At 38.3% G+C, this 23,751-nt stretch overlaps 1 protein-coding gene across 1 annotated transcript in view; it reads right to left on the bottom strand.

The window, feature by feature from the left end:
• Nucleotides 1–10,106: 10,106 nt before the first annotated feature.
• The window catches only part of HSPE1 (heat shock protein family E (Hsp10) member 1), a 42,409-nt gene continuing 28,764 nt past the window's right edge, over nucleotides 10,107–23,751 (bottom strand). Inside the window, exons 4-8 of the mRNA XM_043444813.1 lie at nucleotides 23,195–23,237; nucleotides 22,917–23,003; nucleotides 13,810–13,889; nucleotides 12,353–12,464; nucleotides 10,107–12,228 (exon numbers count right to left, since the gene is read on the bottom strand). Coding sequence (XP_043300748.1) covers nucleotides 12,097–12,228; nucleotides 12,353–12,464; nucleotides 13,810–13,889; nucleotides 22,917–23,003; nucleotides 23,195–23,237 — 454 coding nt within the window. The 3' untranslated portion in view covers nucleotides 10,107–12,096. The remainder of the gene's footprint in view (nucleotides 12,229–12,352; nucleotides 12,465–13,809; nucleotides 13,890–22,916; nucleotides 23,004–23,194; nucleotides 23,238–23,751) is intronic.

Here is a 23,751-nt window from a genome sequence, read left to right on the forward strand (position 1 = left end):
AAGCAAAAGCTGGAATCAAGATTGCTGGGAGAAATATCAATAACCTCAGATATGCAGATGACACCACCCTTATGGCAGAGAGTGAAGAGGAACTAAAAAGCCTCTTGATGAAAGTGAAAGAGGAGAGTGAAAACGTTGGCTTAAAGCTCAGTATTCAGAAAACTAAGATCATGGCATCTGGTCCCATCACCTCATGGGAAATAGATGGGGAGACAGTGGAAACAGTGTCAGACTTTATTTTTGGGGGCTCCAAAATCACTGCAGATGGTGCTTACTCCTTGGAAGGAAAGTTATGACCAACCTAGACAGACAAATTAAAAAGCAGAGACATTACTTTGCCAACAAAGGTCCGTCTGGTCAAGGCTATGCTTTTTCTCACATCCATGTGAGAGTTGGACTGTGAAGAAACCTGAGCGCCGAAAAATTGATGCTTTTGAACTGTGGTGTTGGAGAAGACTCTTGAGAGTCCCTTGGACTGCAAGGAGATCCAACTAGTTCATCCTAAAGGAGATCAGTCCTGACTGTTCATTGGAAGGACTGATGCTGAAGCTGAAACTCCAGTACGTTGGCCATCTCATGCGAAGAGTTGACCCACTGGAAAAGACCCTGATGCTGGGAAAGATTGGGGGCAGGAGGAGAAGGGGACGACAGAGGATGAGATGGCTGGATGGCATCACCGACTCGATGGACATGAGTTTGAGTAAACTCCAGGAGTTGGTGATGGACAGAGAGGCCTGGCGTGCTGCGATTCATGGGGTCGCAAAGAGTTGGACACGACTGAGCAACTGAACTGAACTGAACTGAACCTTATAGTTATCTGCCAGTTGTATATTCAGTTCTTTTCATAATGCTATGTAATTCCTTAGGGGCTCTGGCATGTGATTTTTTTTTTAATACCTATAAGTTATAATGATGAGAAAGTATGGAGATCATAGATGTTGGTGGGAGGTTCTGCCATTCCCCTTTGGTAGAGCATCTCTGCACTTCTGTCTAAGGTTTCCATAGCCACCTGTTAGTTCCATCCCATTTGGGTTGAATATCCCCGTTATTTCCATGGACAGCATTTAACACCTAATCACCAGAGAAACAGCCACTGAGCTAAGCAGCGGCTCTATCATTGTCACTCAACAGAAACACCAGTCCCTTTAAGAGACTCGGAGCTTTCGGGGGCCTTCAGACACCCACAGAAGCAGGAGGCAAGCTATGGTAAGTCCATATCACAACTATCTCCCAATTGTTTTACCAGGACCAGGTGTTTGTATATTTGACTAGAAAGGGACCGGATGCACCTGCCTTTCTCTCATACTGGACGAGGTCAGACCTGTCTCCTTCCCGGCCTTTCCTCACTACAGCCCACTCCTCTGGGCTGGAAGTATCATGGCTCTTTCAGCGTTATGATTAAGAAGGATTTCCTCCTCTCAGCTCCTAGGGCCCCAGCAGTTCCCTGTATGGAATGGCTAACTTTCAAGTGAGCACTGAAATGCAGTAGGTGTTAACAACGGGGAGAGTCTCTAATCAAGCATGTTGAATCAAAATATACAGGTGGATATGTAGGAAAACTAAATGCAAACCATCAGAACCGTATCTACTTCAATAGTATTTATCGTGACAATTTATCATACCTCTAGAGTGAATTTTACTTGTATGACAGCCCAAAGTTTATAAAGCCTGTTCTGACAGATGATTATACATAAAACAAATATAAGATGACCAGTGGTAAACTTCTTGGTTTTATTTTTGACTCATATATCTCAGACTTGGAAGCTGAAGAAACCAGCAATCTAGAAATGCTAATGTCACAGACCAGAAAACCCTAAAACAGCTGGGGGAAGTAGATTTGCCTACATGGAAAGAAACTTTGAATTTTTTTCATTTCTTTCAAAGGAAGTTTGACACTCCAAGTTTCAATCAAGCTCTCGCTGTGCCCTCCCCGTTAATCACTGCTGTGTCTGGCCAGCAGGAGGCCTGGCTCTGGGCAGGGCAGCCAAGAACCACCTACCCGGACATCTGGGAAATGTGAAGTCCAGGCCTTCTAGCATATGTGCTGCCGAAGCGAGCACATTCCAGGCTTCCTAATGTAAGAATTTCTTTGGTTGATTACACACACACACACAGAAACAAAAACACAATTTCAACTCTTTTGTGTCTTAATGGGGATACTAATTCTCAGGGAGAGAATTGTTTTCAACACCTACAAGTTTCAAAAGTAGAACCGCTCTCGTCACTGTAATAGATGTGGTTAGGCAGCATGTGTTGGGTTGGAGTGGCTTAACCAAGGAAGGTTTTGCCGACCAGGAATCAGCAGACCTGGGCTTGAGGAGCATCTTCCTCGGTGTCCCAGGCTCCTCCTGACTTTCCGTCTCACCATCCCTGGGGCATGCTCTCCTTCCCCAACACTATTTCTTGGTTACGAGCAGCCTGCCTAACACAGTCCTATAAGAAAGAAGTCTTCCAGGATAGGTAGCAGCAATGCTCAGAAACATATGAGGTAGCATATCAAACGAAGAAGTCTGAGCTTTGGAGCCAGGATGCAGTTTAGACCCTGGCCCTGCTTGCTTGCTCCTGTGGACACTAAACTGCTACTTTGAAGTTGTTTAAGAAAAGAGTTAGTCAGGAAGTCATGTCAGACCCTTTGTGACCTCATGGACTGTAGCCCACCAGGCTCTGTCCATTGAATTCTCCAGGCAAGAATACTGGAGTGGGTTGCCATTCTCTTCTCCAGGGGATCTTCCTGACCCAGGGATCAAACCCAGATCTCCTGCACTGCAGACAGATTCTTTACCATTTGAGCACCAGGGAAGCCCTGAAGTTCAGTTTACTCCTGGCAAAATGGGGATAGTAACAAATGAATTTAATCGTATGAGGATTTAGTGCAATGGTGTGGGAAATGTACCACAGTTCCTGACACCTGATTAGGGGCTCAATAAGTTGAAACCATTTCCGCCGCCCCCCCCAAAGGTCTAGTTTTAAGTTTGCAAAGTTCTGTTTAGTGTGGTGAACAACCTTATACCTGGGGAAACTCCAGAATAAATATAAAGCATTCTTTTTAAAAATTTAATTGGAGGATAACTGCTGTACAATATTATGCTGACTTCTGCCATACAACAACGTGAATTAGCCGTAAGTATACATATGTTTCTTCCCTCTTGAACCTCCCCCACCCCATATGAATACAACAGCTAAACATTTAAATGTATTTCTGTGTGGTAAATAAAAAGATTCATCACAACTTTGACAAGCATATTAGGTAGCTCACAGGGTCTCCAGAAAGGCCAGAGACCCAAGACCAGAACTGCTAAGCAGCCAAGAACAAACTATGTCTTCAGAAGACCACTGCAGTCACTACAGGCACATACGATGTTAAAGGCAGATGTCCCAGATAAAACGTGGAGAAGGGAGGATGTGTTTTAAGAATGCTTTTTAGTTTTTTACGTTCAGGCTCTCATCAGTGATGAAATCCTCCTCCTGGAACAGATTTCCTGTGAGAAGATTCAGGTTTGCTCTCAATAGGCTAGCAGAGAAAAAAGATTGTGGATAAATAGTAATAGAAATAATTAGGTAATTACAGTTGATGGAAATACTGATGTGAAGCAAAGTTTGCTAGGAGAGCATATGACAGACAAACCTAATATATTCAAGGTCAGGGAAGACTTCCCTGAGCAAATAAGAGTTGATAAACAATAATATTCTAATAATAGATTGTGTTTGTGTTATAAAATTATAAGCAGATCATTTTAAAAACCAGGACCTATGAACTTTCCAGGTGTCCCCAAAAACATCTGAAACCTGTTAAAAAATATATTGGCCCTAAACTATGAAAACTGCAAAACTGCAATATTTAAATAGCTGTAAAACATAATATATATAAAACCATTATTGCCTTTCATATTCATAAAAATGTCTTTAACTTTGAACACAACTTGTAGATTAGCTTTTCCCAATTCCAAGGTATATGAGATGACTGATGAGAAACCACAGCCAAACGTAAAAGTAATCTTTTTTTTTTAGATTGATTTATCTATTCACTTTTGGCTGAACTGGGTCTTCGTTGCGTGCTCAGGCTTTCCCTAGGTGCAGTGTGACGGCTTCTCCTTGCAGTGACGTCTGTGGAGCACAGGCTCTGGGCTCTCGGGCTTCAGTAGTTGTGGCACACAGGAGCAGCAGCTGCAGCTCGAAGAAGACTCTCGAGCACGGCGTCAGCGGCCTATGGGCTTAGTTGCCCCGTAGCATGTGGGGTCTTTGGATCAGGGATTGAAACTGTGGCCCATACACTGGCAGTTGGATTCTTAAGAACTGCACCACCAGGGAAGCCCTGAGCTAAATTTTTAAAATCAATTACAAAAAGCTGCTTAAATTTTTATTTTTAATATAAAAATTATATTTAATATGAAATGGGGATACATTTTAATATATTTGGTGTTATGTGAAGTGGACTCTGGTGCCTACAAACATCTGAAATTGCAGAGTTGGACACGACTCAGTGACTAAGCATACAAGGTCTTGGGAAGCTCGGGGCAAAGCATCTCAGGAGGATGTAGTAAGTGGTAATCTACAGAAAATGGCCTCAAAGTTCAGCTTTTTCAATGAGACTTAAATGAAGCATGTGTGACTGGGAGGCATAAAGAGGTAGATAACATTCAAGAAATAAAAAGAACCAGTGTTGGAGTAAAAATTAAGTCTATAGCATGGGGTTCTCAAGGCAAGGATACTGAAGTGGTTTGCCATTCCCTTCTCCAGTGGACCACGTTTTGTCAGAACGCTCCACCATGACCGGTCCGTCTTAGGTGGCCCTACACGGCATGGCTCATGGTTTCATTGAGTTAGACCAGGCTGTGGTCCATGTGGTCAGTTTGATTAGTTTTCTGTGATTATGGTTTTCATTCTGTCTGCCCTCTGATGGAGAAGGATAAGATGCTCATGGAAGCTTCCTGATGGGAGAGACTGACTGAGGGGGAAACTGGGTCTTGTTCTGATGGGCGGGGCCATGCTGAGTAAATCTTTAATCCAATTTTCTGTTGATGGGCGGGGCTGTGTTCTCTCCCTGTTGTTTGACCCGAGGCCAAACTATGGTGGAGGTGATGGAGATAACGGGGACCTCCTTCAGAAGGTCCCAGCATGCACTGCTACACCCAGTGCCCCAAAAGCTGCAGCAGGCCACCGCCGACCCACAGATCTCCACCGGAGACTCCTGGACACTCACGGGCAAGTCTGGGTCAGTCTCCTGTGAGGTCACTGCCCGTTTCTCCTGGGTCTTGGTGCGCACAAGGTTCTGTTTGTGTTCTCCAAGAGTAAGTTCTGCCAGCTCTGTGGTGGGGTAATGGCGACCTCCTCCAGGAGGGCTTTTGCCACACCCAGGTCTGCTGCACCCAGAGCCCCTGCCCCCGCAGCAGCCCACTGTGACCCTCACCTCTGCAGGAGACACTCAGACACAGTTCTGGCTCCGTCTCTGTGGGGCCTCCGGGTCCTGGTGTGCACAGGGTTTGTTTGAGCCCTCCAAGTGTGTCTGGCAGGTGTGGGGTTTGATTCTAAACGCAGTTTCACCCCTCCTACCATCTTGCTTCTCCTTTGCCCTTGGACGTGGGGTATCTTTTCGGTGGGATCCAACATTCTCCTGCCAATGGCTGTTCAGCAACGAGCTGTAATCTTGGCGTCCTCGCAGAGGCGCACACGTGCTTCTTCTCCGACAGAGGATGAGATGGTTGGATGGCATCACCTACTCTATGGACATTAGTATGAGTAAGCTCCGGGAGTTGGCGATGGTCAGGGAAGCCTGGCATGCTGTAGTCCACGGGATCACAGAGTCAGACACGACTGAGCGACTGAACTGTACTGATAGCATGGAGAACTTTTTAAGATTAACAGTGTGAATTCAAGAGGACTGCTATGGTAGACTGAATAAAGGCTCCCTAAAACTAAGACCATGGCATCCGGTCCCATGACTTCATGGGAAATAGATGGGGAGACAGTGGCAACAGTGGCTGACTATTTTTTTGGGCTCCAAATCACTGCAGATGGTGATTGCAGCCATGAAATTAAAAGACGCTTACTCCTTGGAAGGAAAGTTATGACCAACCTAGATAGCATATTAAAAAGCAGAGACATTACTTTGCCAACAAAGATCCGTCTAGTCAAGGCTATGGTTTTTCCAGTGGTCATGTATGGATGTAAGAGTTGGACTGTGAAGAAAGCTGAGCGCCGAAAAATTGATGCTTTTGAACTGTGGTGTTGGAGAAGACTCTTGAGAGTCCCTTGGACTGCAAGGAGATCCAACCAGTCCATCCTAAAGGAGATCAGTCCTGGGTGTTCACTGGAAGGACTGATGTTGAAGTTGAAACTCCAGTACTTTGGCCACCTGATGCGAAGAGCTGACTCATTGGAAAAGCCCCTGAATCTGGGAGGGGTTGGGGGCAGGAGGAGAAGGGGATGACAGAGGATGAGATGGCTGGATGGCATCACTGACTCAATGGACATGAGTTTGAGTAAACTCCAGGAGTTGGTGATGGACAGGGAGGCCTGGCGTGCTCCGATTCATGGGGTCGTAAAGAGTCAGACACAACTGAGTGACTGAACTGAACTGGAAGATGATTACATTGGGCTTCCCTGGTGGATCAGATGGTAAAGAATCTGCCTGCAATTCAGGAGACCTGGGTTTGTTCCCTGGGCTGGGAAGATCCCCTGCAGAAGGGAATGGCTACCCATTCCAGTATTATTGCCTGGAGAATTCCATGGGCAGAGGAGACTGGTGGGCTACAGTCCATGGGTTCTCTAACAGTCGGACATGACTAAGCAACTAATACTTTCACACTTTTTTTCAAGATGATAACATTATATGGCAAAAGGGGCTTTGCAAATATGATTATCTTGAGATGGGAAAATTAGCCTGGAATATCCAGGTGAGCATAATGATGCAATCACAGGTCTCCTTGGAGAGGTGGAGAGAAATATCACCACAGAAGAGAAGGCAATGAGATGATGTAAATAGAGATTGGAATGATGGGGCCACAAGCCAAATAATGCCAGCAGCCACAAGCAGCTAAAAGAGGAAAGGAACAGATTTCCCCTGGAGCCTCCAGAAAGAAATGGGGACTTAATTTTAGCCCAATAAAACGTACTTTGAGCTCCTGACCTCAAGAACTGTAAAAGAATAATAAAGTTGTATTCTCAAAGCCACTAAGTCTGTGGTAATTTACTACAGCAGACACTGAAAACTAATACAACCACTAACATGGTTCTCAACCATCATAATCCAAGATCTGCATTTGTTTCGTAAAATGTTTAAAAATCTAAAAGCACCAAACATTTAAAAAAGTGGTTTAAATATTAATCCAAATCAAGGCAAGAACAGTTTCTGTCTATAAATATACACCTGGTTTTAAAATACAATCACATTTTTTAGGGGAATTAAATAAAAATTTACCCTCAAAAGTTAAAAAAAGTCTATTGAATTTCTGAAATTGGGTCAAGTGGCTATGTCATTGCTAGTGCAATAATGACTATACCCAGTGTTTCTTCATCTCAGAGATTGCCTTGTTCTTTTGACTCCCCTCAATCTATCTCTGAGGAAAGTAGGGGAAATAGGAGCACAAAATCCCATCATTCCTGCTTCATTTAACTCTAGATTTTTAGAACAAGATATTTAAAATGTTATTTTTTTTAAAGAAACATTTTCTTTCATTCACTAATAACTAGGGAAAACCAAAAATACTAAAATTAGCAAATGTTTATAAAGATGTAAAAGTATTTTACACAAAGTATCATGTTAAATGAGAATGTTCCTTTGACATTGTTATACGAAGTCAGAGAAAACCCTATAATCTGTGACAAACTGCAGTTCCTCAGTGAACAAGACTTTGAGGAGCCCCCTTCAGATCAGAGTGGTGAAGGACTAACCCGGCGGCGAGGTGGACAGGCGTCGGCCGCCGCTGCCGCGCACAGGCCCCAGCCCCATCTGGGGAGACTCCACACGCTGTGGAGCGGCCGCGTCCGTGTGCGCGACTGGAGCCCACATGCCCGAGGGCTCCACCTGCAGCCACTGGCCAGAGAGCTACATCGCCTGAAGCCCGACTGCCTAGAGCCCGTGCTCTGCAACGAGAAGCCACCACCATGAGAAGCCAGGCACCTCAGTGAAGAGTAGCCTCACCCATCGCAACTAGAGAAAGCCCATGCACAGCAACAAAGGCCCATTGCAACCAAAAATAAATTTTTAAAAATGTTAAGTGGTAAATACACCATTTATGGAGTTATAAACTGTTTTTACCAAGGTTTATAGCTGAAGTCCAAATCAGGATAAAATGATTTCACTTTAAAATGAACATTTTACTAATTTTGAATGTTGATGCTATAATTAATCATAGAATCAATATCTGACACAACACAACTGACATACTGTCTTCATGGATAGAAGTTCAGGATGTCAGTTATTTCTTTTTTGGAAATTTGTTTTTATGAAAATTTAGTATTCTCTGCTTAATTAGGTTCTCACACTTGATATGAAGCTCTGTGTACTATAAAAAGAAATGTAAATAGCAGAAAAAATCAAATAAAGTACTATAATTAACTCTTAGCCCACAGAAAATATCCATGCATCCCCAAATGTTAAGAGGCTCCTAATTAAATCTTTTAGATGAGTAATCTAACCATTTAGTGAATTTACCTGGAAGTTTTCTGGTTTTATAGTGTACCCTACACTAATAATGCCTGCTTTTACAGAAAATAATTTGTTTTGACCACCTCAAATAAATTGCTAAATGTGTTGTACTAATACATATCCATAGTAGCTGATTCTGCTTAGTTAACAATCAGCTGTGTTCAAAAAATGAGAATCTTTCATGCCTAGCATGTAAGAACCACACCAAGAAACCTTTGTACATTCAAGAAGTATTTAAAAAATAAAAGTATATAAAATGTAGCATTCAACTGTACAATAAAATAGGAAGCCTTTAGGCAAAAATATAGCAAAGTACCCAGGGAAAAATTAATTAGTTCTATTACAATGATTTTGACATCAGTCACTAAACGTGTTTGAGACTGTAACAGCTCTTGCTAATTATGCAATTAACCATAGATTTAAATTTTTATTCTGATATTAAAAATATTAATTTGTTAAAAATTTAGGGAATTCCCTGGTGGTTCAATGGTTGGGACTCCATGCTTTCACTGCCGAGGACCTGGGTTCAGTCCTGTCAAGACTGAACTAGGATTCCACAGGCCATGTGACACAACCAAAAACAAAAATTCATTTTAAATTTAACTGAGAAACTGTTCTAGAAATGCAAATTTAATACCTCAAGTCAGAGAAAAGAAAATGGACACACAGAAAAGAACTGTAATACTTATGGGAACATAAATTATTAAAAATTAGGTACTTTCTTGGATATGATGTGAGAAAAATGATGAGTTGACTATATGGTCAAAATAATCTCATGAAAAGAAAAATTTAATTTTTGGATCTATGTTGTATAATTCAAACAGTAAGTGGAGCCTAACTTCTTTACTACACAGAAGTGTGACTTTTCTACTCCCCTCCTCTTAGAACAATTACTTTATAAATCAGTGGTTTGCTGGGCTTATCAGTTTCTTTAGTACCACCTAAGTACATCTGGAGAAGGAAATGGCAACCCACTCCAGTGTTCTTGCCTGGAGAATTCCACAGACCAAGGAGCCTGGTGGGCTACAGTCCATGGGGTCGCAAAGAGTCAGACACGACTGAGCGACTTCACTCACTCACTCACTCAAGTACATGCATGGGTTTCCCTGGTGGCTCAGTGGTAAAGAATCCACCTGCAATGCAGGAGACCTCGGCTCGGTCCCCGGGTTGGGAAGATCCCCTGGAGGAAGGCACGGCAACTCACTCCAGTCTTCCTTCCTGGAGAACGCCATGGACAGGAGAGCCCGGCAGGCCCGAGTTCACGGGGTCACACAGAGTTGGACCTGACTGGGCAGCTACGCACAACACAGCACACATAATGTTTATAATTTTCAAAATTCTGTGAATTTTTTAAGGAAAAACAGTAACTGTTTCACTTCTGTCTTACCTGATACAGTGACTCAACTTTACAGTACAAGAATATGAATGTCAATATGAACACAAAAGCAAGACTACAAACTGATGTTTTCTTTAGGGTATTTTTTTTTTTATGATCAATTCCAAACACATAGTACAGGGAAGATGGAATGAGTAAGAAAAAAAAATTTTTTATTTCCCCATTAACACCAAGTCATATTATTCAAAATGTGTTTCAGAATATTTAGCCAGATCACCAAATCCCAGCCACTGCCTTAGTTCAAATGTTCACTAAGAAAATAGTCAAGCAACAGAAATCCATTGAGACTTTTATACAGAGAGAAAAGCTACATTGCTATTTATAATTTATTAACTGGGTTTAGTCTCTCGATACTTAGCCAGTTTGTGTAAAAATTACTATTCCCATTGGTTCATAGTTACATTAATATAAATACATAATTGAAAAGTCAATATTCCTTTTGCTGTGAATATAAAACTTCTTAAAGAGAGTGTGGATTGGGACAAAATAATGACTGGCTGCTGGGATAGCACTGTTCAAAGCCAAATATACTGGCAGGATCAGAAAGCATAAATACATATACAAACTCTCAGGATGCTACTGTTTTCCACATTTTTGCAATACATACTTATCTCATAGTATGGTATGAATTATTTCCTCCAACTCGAAAAAAAAAAAGATTACTACATTTTAATCTCATTTCAAAATAATTCATTCAAATGAAAAAGAAGTTCATTTGTTAATTCCGTTCAAAAGATGGATTTAAACATTTTCTTCAGTACATGTACAAATTTTTCTTAACCTAAGTGTCTCATTACAACCAGTTCAGCAATAAGACCTCTAGTGCTTTGTTAGAAAACTGCATTCAGTAGGTACGATTGTAAAATCTATGGTTGAATCCTTCTTAAGACACTGAATTATAAGCAAGTCCAAAAAATGCATGAGCATTCAACAATACCTTTGGAATCTGTGAATTACTGCAAAAAAAATTTTACATGTCCATATAATTCAAACATAAACTTTGTGGAGAAGGGGTGTAAAATAAATACTATAGTATTTTTCAACTCTAAGTGCTGCCTAAATGGTTAGATGTGAAGATTAATATTACTAACACTATTAGTCAAACTATTTCAAAGACTGTTTTCCAAGTAGTGAGAACAATTTTGCAAAGCAAAGATAAGCAAGAGCCTATGCCAATACATTTTTCCTGTAGTGTAATGTAATTGCTAATATGAGGTATAATCTGTAAGCAATTAATACAAATATAAATAGGTATAAGTCACCACTAAATCACAGTCTGGTGAAAAGCTTCTCAGGTAATGTAGTTTGAGGAGGGACTTAAGGGAAATGGGGAGAAGGGAGGGACAGGGCAGGTTTCCAGTGGGAACATCATTTACACTCTTTATCGTTATCACTATCTTGTATGTAACTATCCACTGATGCAGAAAGGTAAATCCTTTCTAAGTATGCTGGTCTAGAATATACTCTGTGTAGCATAGTAAGATTACTTAAGTATTACTGATGCTTTATTTGCATTTATACTTGGATATACACATAATTATATGTATATCAAAAACTATAAACAGAATTTAAAAACACTCTATCTCATTTTAGAAAACATTAAGATAGAAGTATGTGCTACAGAATTTCCTAGAATATCTAAACTCAGGTATAAAACCAAAGGAGAACATTACTATGTCTTTAGTATAAATGGTTTGTGTGAAACCTCAAGCTCACTCATCTTTTTATAGATGTGTTTATTTGATGAGGATTGTGATCCAATGATTGTTTAGCAGCAATTTTACCAAACTGTAAATTCTTTTATTAACAGGCATTATAAACATAATACTAATCTTATTTAAAAACCATGAGTGCCACACCAATGAATATACAGCTCATGAATAACTTAAAAAGTATTTCCCATTTTAAAAGGCAACACTCAGCATACAAAAACCTACACTAAACAAAGAAGCTATAATATGGATACATGATTGATGTGTCTAAAATGATATATATACAGTACATAATTAATGTTAATTATGTGATCAGTACATTTTTTTCTATAAGATTCCCTTCATGCTTCACTTTCCCCAGAAACTGAATTCTGAACTTCTTCTTCTAAAATTGGTACAATCAGGTTATCCTTGGACATCAAATTATATTTCATCACAAATTTAGTAAACCGATGACACAAAAATGTTTCATTCTGTAGAGAGAAAAAAAACTCATTTCAACTTACTACTCAAAACCAAATAAATGAGACATATATCAACATATATCATTGTCATTATCGTAAGAATGTACTAGGACAATTAGTGAAATATACTTACTTCATATTCATCAAATATCTGCCGGTGATGAAAATAAGCATGTGAAAATATTCTGTAAATCCTACGGCATACTGATCCTAGTTTTGCTACAGATGACTCCTTTATGCTAACCCTAGAAATAGAAAAGAAATCATAGATTCATAGAGCTAGACAGATCTTAGGAACAATAAAGTCCAATCTTCTCAATTCACAAGAAGAGAAACCGACACCAGAGAAAATAAGTGACCTCCAGTTCACAGTGCTAGTAAGTGGCAAGGGCAAGACCAAAACTCTTGTTCTTCACTCCTGGGATAGTGCTCTTTCTACCTAACCATGGCGCCCAAGAAATAATGGAATTATAATTCTGAAACTTTGTTAAAGTTTAATACAACTGAAACAAACCTTGGCAAAACTTATAAAAACATGTTTTTGATATTTACACTCTGTCTACTAGAACTAATTGAAACTACTAAAAGGAATTATCATTTTATTCTATAGAACTCAATTTTTTAATGTGTGTATGAGAAATAAAAACTGCCTATTTATTTGTTTTTTTTAAATGTATATAGGATATTAAGACAAAAACCATTATTTTTTACATATTTTATGTGAGCTCTTTGAAGACGGTGATATTTAGGTGAAAAGGTCTCCAAATCTATCCACTCAGTAACAAATATCTTAAGAGAATAAAAGACCAGTCACAAACCTCACCAATAATATATTACAGTTATGCACAGGCTTCCTCCCAGATCTTAAAAATCTAAAAGCAAGGATAAGGACTCCTTTCAAAAATTATCAGTCCAACAGAGGATAGACCAAGGGGGAGGAGGATGGGAGAGGGATGGAGTGGGAGTTTGGGGATAACAGACGCAAACTGCTATATACAGAATGGATAAGCAACGAGGTCCTACTGTATAGCACAGGAACTATATTCAGTATCCCGTGATAAACCACAATGGAAAAGAATATGAAAAAGAATGTGTGTATATATATAACTGAGTCACTTCACTGTACAGCAGTAATTAACACAACACTGTAAATCAACTGTGCTTCAATTAAAAAGGAGAACACGCTGATTTCATACACAGAACATACTTAAGAAGAAGAAATGAATAAGCAGTCCTACTTAGGAGAGCCTGCTTTAGCAGGCTGTCTCCAGGGATGCTCACTCAACCAAAGTGTCAGGTAAGCAAGTGTGTAAATGTCCCAACCCTAAAGCCTGAGAGGGACAGCCTGGAAAATGACACACAGCAGCAGGAACTACCCGCGACCAAACTGGCCAGTGAGCTTCGGGAGCTGAGCCCTGATGCCTTCAGTGTAACCACAATCTTAATTTCAAAATGTGAATAATTCTGGGCAAGTCAAATATACAACAGGTAAAAAAGTTTACAGAATACAATGCATGAATGAGGAAACTAGTAATAACATCAATCTTTAAATCCAAAAAGTTTAATACCACATTTAAAGGTTTTATTTACCTGCTGGGAAAATATTTATTGCTATTCAGAAGACATGCTGCACCATCAAGTGTGTGTCTAGTGTAGTCTATAGCAGGACACTGTAAAAGAAAGGATATAAAAATGCATGAACAATGAGTTCTACCTTTAAAATTAGGTATATTTATTGCATAGGTGTCTTAATCCAAAACCTCTAAGCATATTCTAAGGAAGTGTTCCTTACAATATCAGAATGACTGTAAAATTCAATGTTATGTCAATAAATAAGGCTTTATTATCCCCTTCAACTATAATACCCAGCTTATAGTAAATATGTGAATCAGTCTCCCAATTTCTCCCTCTCAATTTTGTACCTAGATGAAAGCAATGCTTCCGTCGAGTTAGAAAGAATACCTGATTATTTAATCTAACTCTCTGACTTTACAAATGAGGAAACTGGTCAGTTTGCAAACGACGCACAGGATTCTCACCAGATCTTAAAAATCTATGGGAATTCCCTGGCTGTCCAGTGGTTAGCACTCCACGCTCTCACTGCTGAGGGCCCAGGTTCAATCTCTGGTCAATGAACTAAGATCCCACAAGCTGCACAGTGCAGCCATAAAAAACAAAATAAAACAAAGAATCTATAGGCAAGGATAAGGAATTCCTCAAAACAAGCAGACGAACTTAGCAAGTCTTATCTTTAGGCATGCTAAGAGGAGGCTGACTCTGTACTACAGAAATTGAAGTAAACAAGCGTGTAAATATCCCAACTCTGAAGGATGAGAGAGACAACACCTGAAGAACGATGCACAGCAACAGGGACTACCCTTGACTTTTGGCCAATGATTTATACTCTCTGGCTTTATAAATGAGGAAACTGGTCATTTTGCAAAAAAAAAAAACCATAACCCAGATACACCGACTCCTAGTCCACTGGTTTATACTTAACCAAGTGGCCCTGCAGCCTTCTTCTCCACAAATACCTCCAAAGATCACTGTCTTCTTACATCCTAAAAAGTATGCCTTACTATCTTGCTGGTACCCTAATTCCAATCTAGAAGCTCTATAAAAAATTTTCTCCCTGAACCTCCTTTGCAATTTAATATGAAATCTGAAGTTTCTTTACATTTTAACAAACCTGTCTAGCAAACCAGCAAATCTATCAAAGGAAAGATAAAACTGCAAAGTTATTTTTCTCACTCAGTTCTTCTGAGGGCAGAGGATGAGAAGCATCAAAAGGAACAAAGACGCAGAGTGAACCAGGGAACCAAGAAGAAACAGATAAGACTAGAGAAAAGAAATAAAAGTGACTCTAATTCTACTCAGTAATTAGAGTATTTTCCAAGTGCTGAGAATGCAATTGGTGTTTTAAAATGCAATAACTACTCAACACAGCTAAGTACAGTACATGGCAAATACAGATTAATCTAAACCAAAAAAAAGGTACATCCTCTTTCAGCCATCTTTCCGTGCCACCACGATGGTGCCCATGTATGTCCTGGCTGATGCTCTCAAGAGGATCAACAATACCAAAAAGAGAGGCTAATGCCAGGTGCTCCAAAGTCACAGTCAGGATGCTAACTGTGATGATGAAGCACGGTTACACTGGAGAATTTGAAATCATCGATGATAACAGGGCTGGGAAAATTGTTGTGAAGCTCACAGGCAGGCTAAAGAAGTGTGAAGCGATCAGCCTCCAATTTGATGTGCAACTCAAAGATCTAAAAGAATGGCAGAATAACCTGCGCCCGTCCCGTCAGTTTGGTTTCATTGTACTGACAACCTCGGCTGGCATCAAGGATCATGAAGAAGCAAGACAAAAACACACAGGAGGGAAAATCCTTGGATTCTTTTCCAGCGATGTAGTGCATACGAATAAAATGCTTCAGAGGAAAAAAAAAATGTACATCTATAGGAATTTTATGGCCAGCAGACTCCCTGCCTAAAACAGTAACAAGAGCAGTATTTATTGAAAAAAGTATCTTTATCCATATATATGATTACAAGGTGATTTGGTAAAAGACAAACATCCCAAGTCATTGTAATTCTCATTCATATTGGTCACTTGGATGTACCATTAAGTCAGCATGGAAATACAATGAAAGCTACATATTTAATTTAAATATTCTAGTATCCACATTAAATAGGAAAAAAAAACAGATGAAATTAATTTTAATGATGTATTTAACTCCATATAGCCAAAATTATCATTTTAACATAATTGATAAGACAAATTGCTAATGAGCTTCTGTGTGGTTTTTTTTAGGAGTTTAGACTTTATTTGATGAACTCTACAGACCACTGAATAAGACAGGGACAAGATCAGAGAAAGACTTTTCAAAGATTCAAGTGATGCACTGGAGGAGATGTTGATTTAGAATAAGGAAATACATTAGGAAGCTATTCAGCAGGGTCTGAGCTGACTGCTAATGCAGCTTAAATAGCACTGGGAAAGGAGAAAGATTTTATAGAGATGCTATGATGATAATAGCCAAGGCTTACATAGCACCTACTAAGCTCTGGGCACTGTTTAAAGCCTTTATGTATTAACTCTATTTATTCTTCACAACAACCCTACAAACTAGGTTATGTTTCCCACTTTGCGGATGAGAAAACTGAAGCAATGAATTAAGGACTTGCCTAAGGACTCACAGCAGAATCAAAAGTATAACATGTTGACTCTTGAATATGGTGGACAAAAAGAAAGAAATCTATTTTCCTGATTCATGAGGATATATGGAAAGTCCCTGAAGAGTCTTAAAATCCAATAAGACTCTCCCCACATATGTTCCAAGATGCCAGGCCATGAGGCAGAATTTCTGTGTTCAGGTCACTACTGCTCCCTTAAGGTCACAAAAAAGTCCAAGTAGTGTATGTGCTTGCTTTCTCCTTTTAGGGGCCTGTTCCCAGGAGAACTGGGATATTTTAAAGTTAAGATATAATTCACATACCACAAATCTCTTTTAAAGTGTAAAATTCAGTAGTTTTTAGTATACTCACAAAATTGTGTAACCATTATCAACTACATTCTATATCATTTTCATCACCCCCAAAAGAAACCCAATACTAAATAGCAGTCACTTCTCCTTCTCTCTTCCCCTTAATCCTAAACAGCTGATCCACCTTCTGTCTTCTCTGGAATTATCTATTCTCAGTATTTCCCAAAAATGGAACAAAATGTGGACTTTTCTGTCATTCAGCATGTTTTCAAGGCTCACGAATAGTACAGCATGAGTCAATACTTCATTATTTTCTTAATTCAAAACCTTTTTAGACTTGGCTTTTAATATATACAAAATACTTGAAAATGTTTCTCCCTCTACAGACTTCGTTCTTTTTTAAGGCTAAATAATATTCCATTGTATACATACACCACATGTTATTTACTCATCAGTTGATGGAAATTTGGTTGTTTCCATTTTTGGATATCGTGATTCATGTGACTGTGAGCTTTATTAGTGCACAAGTATTGTCTGGATCTATGTTTTTCATTTGAGTATATACCTAGGAGTAGAATTCGTAAGTCATATAGTAACTCTATACCTGTTATTTTGAGGAAGTTTCAAACTGTTTCCAAACCCAGTATTTTACAAATCCATTGTCTATGTATAAGGGTTCCATCTTCTCCACATCCTGGCCAACACTTATTATTTTAGTCATTTCAGTGGGTAAAGTGTATGTCATCGTAGGGCTGGATCTTTTTTCCATTTTGGAAAACCTGTGGTAAAATGTAAAATTTGCCATTTTTGGCATTGCCATGTATGGGCATATGGGATCTCAGTTCCTCAACCAGAGATTGAACTCGTGCCCTCTGGAATGCAAGTATGGAGTCCTAACCACTGGACCACTAGGGAATTTCCATTCCATTTTAAACATTTTTAAATGTACAATTCAGTGTCATTAGTTCACTACTGTGCAGCCATCTATACTATCTGTTTTAAACCAAAGGTTTTTCCTCATTCCAAATAGAAACTATAACCATTTAAGTAGTAATTGCCCCACATTCCCAATCCCCAGCCCTGACAACCTCTAATCTGCTTTCAGGCTCTATGAATTTGTCCTTTCTGGATATATCATATAAGTGAAGTCATATCATAACTGTTCTTTTGTGGCTGGCTTAGTTCACTTAGCATACTGTCCTTCAGGTTCGTTCATGTTACATATAGCATACCTCAGAACTTCATTCCCTTTTATGGCTGGATAACACTCCACTGTATGTATTTATATCCATCACATTTTTATCTCTCCATTCCCATGTGGTTTTGATATGCACTCAGCCTAGTTACTAATGATGATGAACATCTTTTCATGTACTTACTGACCATTTGTATATTTCTTTAGCAAAATATCCATTCAAATCCTTTGCTCATTTTAGGGACTTGCCTGGCAGTCCAGTAGTTAGGACTCCATGCTTTCAATGCCATGGGCATGGGTTCAATCCCTGGTTGGAAAACTAAGATCTTATAAGTTGCACTGAGCAAGCAGAAAAAAAAAAATTCTTTGCTCATTTTAATATTAAGTTGTCTTTTAGTTGTTTCATAATAGCTCTTTATATATTCTGGACACCAGACCCTTAACAGAGATATAATTTACAAAAATATTTTCTCCAGTTATGTACATTGTCTTTTCACTTTCTTGACAGTGTCCTTTAAAGCACAACCATCTTTATTTTCTGAGAAATCTGATTTATGTACCTTCTTCCACCGCTGAGCTTTTGGTGTCATAACTAAGAAATCACTGCTGAGTCCAAGGTTGTGAAAATTTATACCTATTTTTCCCCCCAAGAGTTTTACAGTTTTAGCTCTTACATTTAGGTGTTTGATTTCCACTGTGAGCTAATTTCTGTATACGGTGTGAGGTAGGGGTCTAAATTCATCATTTTGTATGTAGTTATCCAGTTAACTCTCAGTGAGATATTTTGCATTGTCCCTTTGTACTGAATATTTGAAACCAGTGTGTATTTCATGCTTAAAAAACATCTCAGTGCAGACCACCCACATTAAGTGCTCCACAGCCACAGGTTTTACGGCTACTGCTTCAAACAGCATAACTCTAGATATTTAATTGACTTCTGAATTTTTTCTTTTTTTTTTCTTTTTGGAATTAGAGGAAGAGTTTTGCCTTAATTTAGCTGCCTCCCTCCCCCTCCTCCAATTAATTCTCAATTAACTGATCCTACTCTGCATCATATATAACAGCAAACATTTGGCAAAATATGGCCAAAACAGTATGTTACAAATAGTAAGTACTGTGTTCAAACTTTTATAAATTATATTTTGCCAAATATATATTTATAATGCTACTGCAAGTAATCACAATCTGCATATCACTGAAAGGACTAACGGATAATAACAAGTTATGACCTTCATTGCTTACAATCACTGTTTGTACAGTTAACTATTTGCTGCAATGCCTCTCTTTAATTCTGAAGGGCCCTCAGTAAATCATCACTGCTGCTGAGTTCTCTGCGCCTCTTCCACTTCAGAATCTGCCAGTGCTTTTAATTCGTAGGAGCAACCTTCTGAGCTCCTCATCTCTGTTGCTACTATTTTCTAACTACATACAATTATTTCCAAAGGATTCAAAAAGTGTCCTCTCAAGATTTTCTTTTGTTTGTGTTTTTACAATAATCCCATCCCTCAAAACTACCATTTGGAAAACACACTACCACCATCCCTTGAAACGCGGAAAATCTAGTGGAGCTGGTCTTCAGCAAGCAGTGTTGCACTCTTAAGATTCACTCACAGGATATAAATCTGATGATTAGCCTATCTTACGTTTAACATAACTCAAGAAAAAAATTTCCCTGGTGGCTCAGTGATAATGAATCTGCCTGCCAATGCAAGAGACACAGGTTCAACCCCTGGGTTGGGAATACCCTCTGGATAAAGAAATGGCAATCCACTCCATTATTCCTGACTGGGAAACCCCATGGACAGAGGAGCCTCACAGGCGCCTCCTCTGGTCCTCCTTAGAAAAGCTGAACACAGCTAAACAACAGCAACAAAGAAAAAAGTGGACGTAGTACTGACTTGGTATATATGTGTCTCACAATGCAAGACACACTGGATGGCTCTCCCACATTAAAGTGAGAATAATGCATCTTTACTGTTGCCAAAATGACACCAGCTTTTGGATTCAGTTTCCTAATAGGAATGATCACATCATGTACTATGCTATGGAGTCAATTCCAGTGAATTATCAATGAAACTGCTATGATTTCCCCAGATATAGAATGACACCCAATCTTAATATTGCTTCAGTTTATTAACTAAAAAAAAAACTAATATCATGAGTGAAGTCAATATTGAAAAGTAAGTACTACTAGCTTAGACAGGTATCAGATACTTATTTTAGAGAATTAACCTTTTCAAACAAAAGAGCATCAAATATTGATTTTCCAACTAAAGAATTAACTGGCTTTAAGCTTTAGTGGTCTGTCAATATAATAATCAAAGGTCTATAATCCTACAGCACAGGGCTAACTCAGTTATTTTCAATGAGTCAATGTCATGTAAAAACAATTACTACAGATGAAAAGGAAAGGCAGATCAAGGGAAATGCAATGCATATTTTTAAGCAAACCAGTTATAAAGGACATTTTTGAGACAACTAAGGAAAACTGAATGTGTACTACAGGTCAGATGACATGAATTACTTAAAACAAAAAATGTTCTATAAACAATTACAACTAGCTATACTCTCACCTTAACAAAAACAAAATAAGGAGAAAAGAACATGAATGAGATTTCCAATAAGATCAATTATGGAAGGAAAATCATTATGGTAGGTTTCAAATAAACAGTAAGAAATATTAATGTAGAAAAAAAACTGACCTATAAAATTCAACATTTCTATTTGATAGACTAGTAATCTAGTAATCAACTAGTATCAACTAGTAATCACCAACAGTTATTCCTATAAAAAGAAATTAAAACTAAACCAAAATATCTAAACAAGTGTATTTCATCCATTACACATATCAACACAATATGACAGGTGTTATTATGTCAGTCAATGAATCATAAATTCTAGATGATTTAATTGTCCAGTTACAAGAAATGATACTATACAAACAAATGGAAAGATATACCATGTTCATGGATTAGAAGAATTAATACTGTTAAAATGACCGTACTTCCCATGGCAATCTACATACTCAATGCAATCCATATCAAAACACTTATGGCATTTTTAACAGAACTAAAACAAATAATTCTAAAATTTGTATGGAAATACAGAAGACCCCACATATCCAAAACAATCTTAAGAAATAATGACGAAGTTGGAGATACCAAGTGCCTGATTTGAAACTATACTACAAAGCTATGGTAATCAAAACAGTATGGTATTGGCACAAAAACAGACACACAGGGGAGAGAACAGAGAGCCCAGAGACAAACCCACACATACATGGTCAGCTGTCTATAACAGAAGAGGCAATATACACACTGGGGTAAGGAAAGTCTCTCTCACCAATAAATGGTGCTGGGAAAACTGGACAGCTACATGCAAAAGAGCCAAACTGGATTCCTTACACCATACACAAAAATAAACTCAAAATGGATTTAAGATTTAAATGTCAGATGGGAAACCATAAAAGTCCTAGAAGAAAAAAAGGGTAGTACACTCTGACAATCAGGTTAAAAAATGGGCAGAAGACCTGAATACCCATTTTCTCAAAAGAAGACATACAGATGGCCTACAGACACATGTAAAGATGCTCAACATCACTAATCATCAAGGAAATGCAAATCAAACCAGAATGAGATACTACCTCACATTTGTCAAAAAGATTACCATCAAAAAAACAAGAACTTCCCTGGCGATCCAGTGGTTAAGAATCTGGCTTCCACTACAGGGGGCGTGAGTTCAGTCCCTGCTTGGGGAACTGAGATCCCACATGCTGTGCAGTATGGCCCATCCAAAAAAAAGGACAAAAAATAAGTACTGTTGAGGAGATATGGGAATCCTCCCGCACTGCTGGACAGAATGTAAATTGGTACAACCACTATGGAAAACAGTACAGCGGTTCCTCAAAAAACGAAAAATACAAACTGCCACACAACCCAACAATTCTACTCCTGCATACTTCCCCAAAGAAACAAAAACACTAATCAAACAGATACACACATGTCCATGTTCACTGAAGCATTATTTATAGTAGCCAAAATATGGAAGCAGGGCTTCTCTGATGGCTCAGCGGTAAAGAATTCACCTGACCACGCAGGAGATGCAGGTTTGATCTCTGAGTCACGAAGATCACCTAGAGAAGAAGTGGCAACCCACTCCAGTATTCCTGACTGGGAAATCCCATGGACAGAGGAACCTGGTGGGCTACAGTCCAAGGGGTCATAAGAGTCAGACACAACAGTGACTAAACAGCAACAATGACAACAAAGACACGGAAACGATCTAAGTGTCCACATAAAGAAGATGTGCTATGTGTACACAGTGGCACAAAAGAATGAAATTTTGCCATTTGCAAAAGCGTGGATGGACCTAGAGGGTATTATGCTATGTGAAAAAATGGGAAGGCAAATACCATAAGATTCACTTGTATGTGGAATCTAAAAAACAAGACAAGACAGAGAAAGACAAATACCATATGATTTCACTTATAAGTGGAATCTAAAAAAAACAAAAGTGAAGCAACAATAAAACAGAAGTCACAGATATAGGGAACAAAGGTGGTTGCCAGAGAGGAGATAGAAATGAATGAAATAGGTGAGGAAGATTAAGAGGTATAAACTTCCAGTTACAAAATAAATGAGTCCTAGGAGTAAAACATACAACATGAGAAACACTCTCAATAATACTGTAGTAACTCTGTATGATGACAGATGGTACACTAAACTTACCACGGTGATCACTTTTTAATTTAGAGAAATATCAAATCAGTATGCTTTACTCCTGAAACTAACATAGTGTAGGTTAATGATATTTTAATTAAAAATTTTTCCAAAGATACTAATCAAAAGAAATCCTAAAGTAACACTGTGACAATAACCTTGCATCAAAGAACTCTAAACCAAAGAGCAAAATAAACAGTGACCTAAAAATTCAAAAAAAAATTGTCTACCATTTTCTTGAAGAGATTTAGGTTATAATGAATTTATTAGTCATTCAGCTTTATACATTCTCACCTCTTTTGGTGTTTTATGAGCTGCACAAAGAAAAATCCACTGTTCAGTTGCCGTCATCTGAGTGCATGTATCTGGATGGCATTCACTCTGTTAAAAATTGTTACATTTATTAACATCTAAAATAACAATGAAAAAGTTTATCAATTGAGTTGCTACATTTTGTGCAAAATTCTAGAATAAATTACAAATTTTGGATGTCTTTGTAAGCACATTAATTGATAAAAACAGGTAAAAAAAATCAGAACTTTCAATTAGTTTTAAGTTAAATAAAATATTACCTGAAGTTTGACAGCAAGTCCATTTAGCTCAAGACAGAATTGCCTAAAAAGGTAAATATATAAATGAAAAAGCCTTATCTATTCTCCATATTATTTTTAGAATATTAATCATAAAAAAAATCCCATCAACACCATCCTTTCTCGTCAGTATTATCAACACCACTTGAATTTACATGGCACATTCCTTACAAAGACATACACATTAGTAAAAAAACCCAAAACTAACAACCCTAATAATAAAATTCAATATCAGTGTTCAGTGAGTTGATCACTTTACACACTAGAAATTAGTATAATTTTTCTGAGAAATAACTTGAAAATATTTACCAAGAACCTTACAAAGTGTGTATTTTTTGATTAAGTCATTCTCTTAAGGATCTATTCTAATGAAACAATCAGAACTGCAATCTAGATGTATACACAAAGATGTTCACTTAAACTCTATACCTAAAAAATTTCTTTGAAACATAAATGATTAGCAATTGGAAAATAGTAAAATGTTAATATTACATAAACATACAAAAGACATATACTTATATTCACAGTACAATTCCAGT

This window comes from Cervus canadensis, chromosome 24, assembly GCF_019320065.1.
Source record: "Cervus canadensis isolate Bull #8, Minnesota chromosome 24, ASM1932006v1, whole genome shotgun sequence".
In the NCBI taxonomy this organism is placed as follows: domain Eukaryota; kingdom Metazoa; phylum Chordata; class Mammalia; order Artiodactyla; family Cervidae; genus Cervus; species Cervus canadensis.